This window comes from Gymnoscopelus microlampas (genome assembly GCF_963454915.1).
Source record: "Gymnoscopelus microlampas genome assembly, chromosome: 18".
NCBI classification, from domain to species: domain Eukaryota; kingdom Metazoa; phylum Chordata; class Actinopteri; order Myctophiformes; family Myctophidae; genus Gymnoscopelus; species Gymnoscopelus microlampas.
In genome coordinates, this window is record NC_139955.1 from 8,201,782 (window position 1) to 8,211,317 (window position 9,536).

At 43.9% G+C, this 9,536-nt stretch overlaps 1 protein-coding gene across 1 annotated transcript; it reads left to right on the forward strand.

Annotated features, from left to right (window-relative positions):
* Positions 1-1,847: 1,847 nt before the first annotated feature.
* LOC311033477 (endoplasmic reticulum chaperone BiP-like) lies at positions 1,848-3,833 on the forward strand (the record flags this gene model as incomplete). The annotated part of the gene is made up of 1 exon (XM_084040988.1): positions 1,848-3,833. One exon carries the CDS (start codon positions 1,848-1,850, stop codon positions 3,831-3,833), a length of 1,986 nt encoding a protein of 661 aa, XP_083897114.1.
* Between the last annotated feature and the right edge of the window lie 5,703 nt (positions 3,834-9,536).

The following is a 9,536-nucleotide window of genomic DNA, read 5'->3' on the forward strand; positions in this document are numbered from 1 at the left end:
CATTGCAGTATTGATACTTTTACTTGAGTAAAACAGTGGGCCGGATTCATAAAGGGCTTTACGACCATATTTTGTACGTACCGGCATTTAGGACAAGTCGTACACACTACACCTGATTCATAAAGATTTTTTGGTCTGTGTTTTGTGCGTCAGGTGCGCACGTTCTCACGTCACCCCCGAGGCAGTCTTGCCAGGGCTGAAATGTGCGTATGTCTTTAGAATGCTTTATTCTTCATGCCAAAATCAATTACAACAGTGGCAAAACTCAAATAAAATATATATGTGCCCAACATTTGTCAACACATATAGATTAAAAAAAAAAAAGACTGTCAAACGATGTATTGCTTGTAGCCTATGCATAATATAGACATGATGTAGATTCCACCGCTTTTTATTTATTTTCTAGGCTATGAGTCGCATTTAGAGCTGAATCCATTCCCCATTCAGACGTAGGACAGTGATATATTAATCCAAAATTATCTAATTTAATCAATAAGTAATCAATAAGCTCTGGTCCATAATCGTTCCACTTGTATGCCCTGGATGGATTTATTCTCAACATCATCTTTTTACCTGGTAAACGTGAGCATGTTATATCCTTTCCAGGTTATTAGTCTATTATTTGCTGGCGGGGTTAAAAACCTTGTAAACATTACACATTACGTTCAGCTCATCCATCGTGCAATAGTGGGACTCGCTTCCAGACAGATCAGAATGAATGATGTTCAAGTTCTCTGTCAGTGTCAAGGCATTGCGGCCGACAGCTGTAAGTTTGGACGAGAAGTTAAACTCCGGTGTTGCCAGATTCTGTGAGAGAAATAAGCAACCAGGTCTATGAAAATAGCCCAAAAGAAGCAACTGGCACTTAGGCCATTATAAGCACTTTAATTAAACCGTTGTGAGCTTGTAGATCTGCTATATTTAAAACAAAATCTTGTAATAAAATGTGGAATATTTGGAAGATTTTTTAAACATTCTAACAACACAAATCTGCCTCCAGCTGGCACAAAACATTTTCAGATGGGGCTTATAGGGATAAATTAGCCTACATATTAACTTGGGGGTCCATGACATAAAATATTTGAGAACCACCGGTTAAAACAATTGAACAATTGTGAAGCAAGCCCAAATAACCAACTATACTTTAGAAACAAGCACAAAAAAACGCACCCCACTTCTACCAATATTTACAAGCAACTTTACAGAAAAATAAAAGCAAATTCGCTTATAATAAGCGGACATGGCAACGTTGTTCAGTAAAGTGACAGATTTGATCAGAGAGAAACTGCTGAGTCACGGTTCACGCCTTTTTATGGTGCAAAATGGGGCGTGGAGCAATGTAAATGAACCTCTCGGGATCATCACGCCCAGCTGGCTGTCATTATAATATAGAACTGGTCATACGCACGTCTCTGTCATATACGAACCCCTTTTTGAATTGCACGTCCGTTAGTGAGTACCAGAAATACGACCTCCTTTACGAACTTCATTTACACCATATTTACGACCCTCGTTATGAATCGGGGCCATTGAGAGTACTTTTTCCACCAGTGGCCATGATAAGGCTTATGCAAGTCGACGCATGTTCCCCCATGCCGTCTATGCTCTTTCCAAATATGGACGTTATGACATCATGACAACATCGTGCCTATACGTCATTACAAAAGTGTATAAAAGCGCAGATGGCAGGAGTCTCAACTGATTCCGTGGACAGAAATCAGTGGTTTAATCACTAGGGTGTCTAGAGAGCATTTTGTTAAAGACAAAGGCGCATCTTACTCTTTAGTTTGGCAAATCTTAAGAGCTGTATTATCTCTTAAAGGAAGCTGAGCAGACAAGAGTATAGCATGAGGCTCTTGTGCTTACTGCTTCTGCTGGTGGCCAGCACCGTGTTTGCTGCCAGCAATGACAAGGAGAATTTTGGGACGGTGGTTGGGATTGACCTGGGGACCACCTACTCGTGTGTTGGAGTGTTCAAAAACGGCCGTGTTGAGATCATCGCCAATGACCAGGGAAACCGCATCACACCGTCGTACGTGGCCTTCACAGCCGAGGGCGAGCGCTTGATCGGCGACGCCGCCAAGAATCAGCTGACCTCCAACCCGGAGAACACGATCTTCGACGCAAAGAGATTCATCGGCCTCGCTTGGGGCGATCCCTCCGTGCAGAAGGACGTCAAATACCTGCCGTTCAAGGTTCTTGAAAAGAAGACCAAGCCCCATTTTCAGGTGGAGATCAGCAATGGACAGAAAAAGACCTTTACTCCAGAAGAGATCTCTGCAATGGTGCTGACTAAGATGAAGGAGACGGCCGAGGCTTACTTGGGAAAGAAGGTCACACATGCCGTGGTGACTGTCCCCGCTTATTTCAACGATGCACAGCGTCAGGCCACAAAGGATGCCGGCGTCATCGCCGGACTGAACGTCATAAGGATCATCAACGAGCCGACTGCCGCCGCCATCGCCTACGGCCTCGACAAGAAGGAGGGAGAGAAGAACATTGTCGTGTTCGACCTCGGCGGCGGCACCTTCGACGTCTCCCTCCTCACCATCGACGACGGCGTGTTCGAAGTGGTCGCCACCAGCGGCGACACTCACTTGGGAGGTGAAGACTTCGACCAGGCCGTCATGGAGCACTTCATCAGGCTCTACAAGAAAAAGACCGGCAAAGACGTGCGCAAGGACAACCGCGCCGTGCAAAAGCTACGCCGCGAGGTTGAGAAGGCCAAGAGGACCCTGTCCTCGCAGCACCAGGCCCGCGTGGAGATCGAGTCCTTCTTCGAGGGCGAGGACCTCTCAGAGACCTTGACCCGCGCCAAGTTCGAGGAGCTCAACATGGAGCTGTTCCGTTCCACGATGAAGCCCGTGCAAAGGGTGTTGAACGACGCCAAGCTGGAGAAGTCCGACATCGACGAGATTGTCTTGGTCGGAGGCTCAACCAGGATTCCTAAAATCCAGCAGCTGGTGAAGGAGTTCTTCGACGGCAAAGAGCCTTCCAGAGGCATCAACCCCGACGAGGCTGTGGCTTACGGAGCTGCCGTGCAGGCCGGAGTGCTGTCCGGAGAGGAGGACACCGGCGACGTGGTTCTTCTTGACGTTTGCCCCCTAACTCTCGGCATCGAGACTGTCGGAGGAGTGATGTCCAAACTAATCCCCAGGAACACTGTGGTGCCCACAAAGAAGTCCCAGACCTTCTCGACTGCCTCTCACAATCAGGCCGTCGTCACGGTCAACGTCTACGAAGGCGAACGTTCCCTGACCAAGGACAACCACCTGCTGGGCAGCTTCGGTCTGAGCGGCATCCCTCCTGCTCCTCGTGGGGTCCCCCAGATCGAGGTCACATTTGAGATCGACGTCAACGGCATCCTGCGCGTCTCTGCGGAGGACAAGGGTACTGGCAACAAGAACAAAATCACCATCACTAACGAACAGAACCGCCTGACACCAGAGGACATCAGGCGCATGGTGGACGAGGCCGAGCACTTTGCCGACGAGGACAAGAAGCTGAAGGACCGCATCGACGCCCGCAACGACCTGGAGAGCTACGCCTACAGCCTGAGCGCCCAAATCGGTGACAAGGAGAAGCTCGGCGGCAAGTTGTCCGTTGAGGAGAAGGAAGCCATCGAGAAAGCCGTGGCGGATAAAATCAAATGGATGGAGTCTCACCAGAACGCTGCCCTGGAAGACTTCCAGGCCAAGAGGAAGGAACTGGAAGAAGTGGTGCAGCCCATTGTTAGCAAGCTTTATGACGGAGCGGCTGGCTCTCAACCTGACAGTGGAGAGGGCGAGCAGGAGAATAATAGTCATTATAATTATGAAAGGGATGAGTTTTAGGCGAGTAGTGGCACTGTACATAATCAGGGTTTGATTTGTTGGGGGGCTTTGCTTAACCACTTAAGCCCTATCTATGTGCAAATAGTGAAAATAGCTGATATGCAAGCTCACAACGTGTCGTGAATCGCCATTCACACCCACTGAATGGCGATTCACTTAATGGTGCGTCACCCATTCAAACCTTGTTAACAAATTGAGTGCCAAACACGAGAATTCTCGTGTTTGCAAATACACCCGTCGAGTGCCATAGTTTGCAAATACACCCGTCGAGTGCCATAAAGAGAATTCTCGTGTTTGCAAATGTTTTTATTTTATTTATTTTTCCCACAAGTGCCGCTTTAACGCAACTTAGGAATCGTCCTTGGTCCCTGTAAAATGGAATGGACGGATGTGACAAGCGCCCCAGAAACGTCTCTTCCGTCCTCTCCAATGATAGGATCTGGAGAAAAAGCTCCATATCTCCATGTCTTTTTACCGTGGAGAAAACAAGCCATTTTCGACGTGCTATCACTCTGCAATGGCGTTAGAAATATTATTGTTCCAGTCGTTAGACGGGACCCTCGACCATCGCGCACACACCCTTTGTTTACAACCTCGTGGAGCTTCTACAGCTTTTAACAGATCAGCGTAAACGTTAAAGGTTTCATGACGTTCAGTTTTACCACACATTAAAGACCACACATTAGTCTTTGTCATGGCCCTTCAAACGTGTATAAAAAGTTTTAACAAAAAAATCCACTGCATTGATTCATGGCAGGTGTTTTCTCTCACATTTCTAAAGCCTTTTCAACTGCAATGAAAAAATAGATCTTTGCCTGCGGGTGTCGCTGTTGAGGGATTTTGTCTGTCAATCATCGCCGACCGGTGGAAATATCGTTGCTGTTGGGTGGAAAACTCCTACGTCCAAAACCGTTTATTTAGTATAAAATAATACATATACAAAAAAAAAAAGAAAATTAGATATAGTCAATATAGCCACTCTGCAAGATATTTTCACTACTTTTGAGTTTTTGGGGGTATGATGATGAAGTAGGAGGACATTTGTTTACGGAAGACAAAAAAAAAGTTGAAATATGGAGATATGGAGGTTTCTGACGGCATGAATGACCTCTGGTCACTTTGCCGCTTGCTGCTGGGTGCAAATATTGTGAAAATCTACAAGCTTGTAGATCGGCTATTTTCAAATGTTTTGCTTCTTCCTTATAATATTTGACAATTTGGCCAAAGTTTGACCAGTTTTTGTTGCCAGACCCAAGGGGTCGGGCTTACATGAGGCTTTGTATCTGTTTTCTCCATACATGGGCATGGTCACTTTGTCCCCCGGCCCCAGCCAAAAAAGTCTGTCCCCCTTTCGTCATAGAAGGGACATAGAAGGGACACACGTCATGCGAAGCCCGGCCATTCAGATTTCAACCACTAGGGGTCTGGCAGTACCAGGTCTCCTGGTTCCCTAGTTATTATAATATAATTTGTTGATTACTATAATAGTCTTCTTCCTTTTTGGGGCGGTGTAGCCGCCCCCTATAAGTGAGTTTTGGACACCGACCAAAACATTTGTGTACCCCCTAACCCTTCCATTGTTAATGCAAATCGATACTTTTTTCATATCAGCCAATCACATTACAGCTAGTGTCATCACCACTAACTGTAATGTGATTGGCTGACTTTGCAAATTCAGGACTGTGATTGGCTAGCGAAACACATGACACATGTGCAGCCCTATGAATAGCAGTATGGACTTTAAAAAAAGTCATAATCCTTTTTTTAAAGTGAGTCATGTTGTGATGACCACACACCGCCCACTTCACACTGGGTGTGATTTTTTTAAGTATTAAAAGGGTCTTAAAAGTCCTTAAATTGTCACTTAACTGCCATCTGAGGACCCCCCCATGGAAAAAAACGTGCTTACATTTCAAAGACCCCCCCTAAGTTTTTGATAAGCATTACACCGGACTCTTTTTTTCGTGCCAAGGACCCCCAAATTGATATGGCCGTGCAGTGGCGTCAATATGTCTTGAGGCTGGAGGGGGTCCGCGCGTCACACATGCACGCGCAATTTTTTTCGCTGTTATTCCCCTTTTATTTCGCCGTTTTTCGCGGTTATTCCCCTTTTATTTCCGTTTTTTATTACTTTAATTCGGTACAAAAAAATGTACTCCATGAAGTGTATATGTGTGGCAAAAAGGAAACGTTGCAGGGGGGCTTATTTAATTGTTTTTATATATATATATATATATATATATATATATATATATATATATATATATATATATATATATATATATATATATATATATATATATATATATATTTATTTATTTTTGTTATCAATTATCATCAACATTGGCCATCATCTTCAGTTTCAAAGTGCTTCTTCTTTTACTTTATTTCAGTTTTAGGGTTAGGGTTAGGTTAGGGTTATGTTATTTAATTCTCATTTTTGCCTGATTTTACCAATTTATTATCAAAAATAAATACATTAATCAAAATATGTATATATTTTTTTGCCAAATCTATTGGGTGGGCCAGCTTTATACCCAGGCCCACCCATGGCTGCATGATGAAAACAGAGCTAACAAATGTTCTCTTTTGGGGGTCCCTGGCACAAAACATTTTCAGATGGGGGTCCATGGCTAAAATCAATATATTAAAATATTTTCAGAATAGCAGATCTACAAGCTCACAACACGTTGCAACGCTTGTGAGCTTGTAGATCGGCTATTTTCAAAAGTTTAAATAGGGCTGAAGTGGTTTATGTATGTTTTGTCAATTAAAATCAAGCTGCAAAGAAACATAGTAGGCTAACTAAAGTTTTCAAATAATTGTAGTGGAGTAAAAGTAGGCTATAATATTTGCCTCTGAGATGCAGTGGAGTAGAAGTAAAAGTAATGCAAACTGGAAATACTCCAGTCAAGTAAAAATACCTTAAAATTATATTTGAGTACAGTACATGTACTTAGTTACTTTCCACCACTGTCAGTATTAGATTTACTCACCTTCTGCAAAGATGACGAAAGAGAACACACTTTTGTTCCATAGGCATATTGTCTTGGTTTCAGAGGGCATGGTGGTAAATATGAACTTTTGCCCTAAAGTATTTATATTCCATAATGTCCGACGTTCACGTCTGTGTTGTTTATTTTACTGATGGGAGAACGGAGAACGTAGGCTTGACGCACGTCGTCAAGGGACCTTCGTGGAAATCTGTTCCCTTTCAAAATGATGCACATTTCAAAATAAGAGGGGGGTCCAATCTGAAGCTAGGGGGGGACAAAACCCCCCCCGCCCCCCCCCCCCCCCGCCCCCCCGGGATTGACGCGCATGTGGCCGTGGAAAAACTGAACTCTACTGCGGCTAGCTGGCTAAGTTCATAGAATTATAATATATCTAGAGGGTGGACTTCCCTGCCCCCACCTAATCATTTCGATGAAAGTATGCTCGCAAGCGCATGAAGCACCCGGAAGTACCTCGACTTCCTGGATTGGCTCCAATTTCGCGGGCGCACTAGCGTTTCAGATGACAGAAGCAAATGCGCAATTGTTCCAGTGTGCAAATGCAGATCAATTGCTCCAGCCACTGAGGAGAACCAGGCAGAAGAGTTTGTGGGGCACGCACAGACAGACGCACAGACAGACGCACAGACGCACACACAGACGCACACACAGAGGGATATAAATGAAACTTACAAAAGCGCATGAAGCACCCGGAAGTACCTCTACTTCCTGGATTTGCTCCAATGTTGGAGCAAATAGAGCAGAGAGCACTAACGTTTCGGATGATAGACTCATACGCAGTAGAGTATTAAATGCGGAAGTCCTGAAATACCAGATCTCGAGAACCGTCCTACAGACTGACTCAAAACTGGGCACATGCGTCGCCAAAGACCTGAGGGAGTGCGGTGCCCAAAATCGAGTCGGCCGGATTGGCGGTTCTCCAGAACCACCGAATCTCCATAAATAGGCATGTTATTAGAAAATGTATGTCTGATGTCATCTGAAAAGCTTATATTCAGTAGTCCATAATCGCTGATCTGACCGCTATGTCCATATATGGGCATGTCCATATATGGGACCGCCTGGACTTCATATTTGGGCATGCCTGTCACCGATATATATGGGAAGAAAAGGGAAACAGACAGACCAGATACAGAAATCTCCATACTATGGACATAAAAGGGACACAGACAGGCAGATGGGTACAACGGGTACTCTGACAATGGGTACAGCTATTGCGTATCCGGCTGGGGTATGCATTTCCAACTTGCATCGTTCCCGAGTAGGCCTGTGCCCAACAAGCATAATAAATTGAAGGTAAATGCAAAAGATGGAAACAATTCGAGTTTGGGCTGTTTTCTATGCATATGCATTTGATATTTGATATATAATTATTAGGGACATGGGTATTTAACGTATTAGTAATACATTAATGTAAAACTGTACTTTTGATTTTTTTTTAAAAAAAGCATGTACTTTGCAATACTTAAAAGCAATTAAAGCACTCCAGTAATTTAGCTCAAGAACATATTTGACTGGGCATCTTTCACGTGTAGTTGACTAATATTTGACAAGGAGTATCTATAAATGTTAAATCATGCATCTATCTAGCGCTTTTATCCAAAGTGCTTTACATAGATTGTGCATTACATTCACCTATTCACACACACATTCATACACCGATGGCGGAGGAAACCATGCAAGGCACCAACCTGCTCATCTGGAGCAATTAGGGGTTCAATGTCTTGCTCAAGGACACTTCGACACTAGTCTCGCGTAGCCAGACAACTATTCCACAATCTCCGAATGCTATATAGAGCCTGGAACTACAACTCCCGAAATCCGATTGAGGAAACTGGCATATATTTTAAAATATATTTTAAAATATCTTTATATTTTATTTTTCAATTTCCATTCTGCTAGCAGCAAGCTAAATATACTCAAATTATTTTGATTTATAGTCGTATAAATCTGCGCTACTGTAAAGACGAAACGGAAGTGGGGAGGAGGAGCCACATCCGGTTTGTATTCTAATCATGATCAGAGCTTCCGAGTCCCAGACTGTATGACCGGAAACATTTGAAAATAGTGGGAGGCAACAGTCTGGCCACGCGAGACTACTTCGACACCAACTCTGGGGGAGCCCGGGATCAAACTGGGAACCTTGCAGTTTTCAGTTCACTCTAACCGGCCACTCTCAAGTACAGGAGTAGAGTACTTTGTCCACCAATTGGAGAATGCACAGAGAGGCTGTGGCAAAGATATCTCTGTTGTATGTATGACTGTGAATATGGATATGTGGGGGGAAAAAAAATGCATGGAGGTACTTCTTTGGTGTGCTGGCAGGGGGTGCACAAGACATTTGCAACTGATGGGTCCAGCAGTTTGTGAGATTGGTACCGGACATAAACAGACATATTTCTCACGTCCTACAAGCCCACACCATAACCAGTGGTATAAAGTAACTAAGTACATGTACTCAAGTACAGTACTTAAGTACGATTTTGAGGTATTTTTCCAATTTGCAATTCTTTTACTTGTACGCCACTACACCTCAGAGACAAATATTGTACTTTTTACTCCACCTCAGACTCTAGTTATTACAAAACATACACTTACCACTTCAACCATATATATATATACTTTGGCTATTTGAAAATAGCAGATCTACACAGTCACAACGCGTCACATTACGATGCATTGTGAGCTT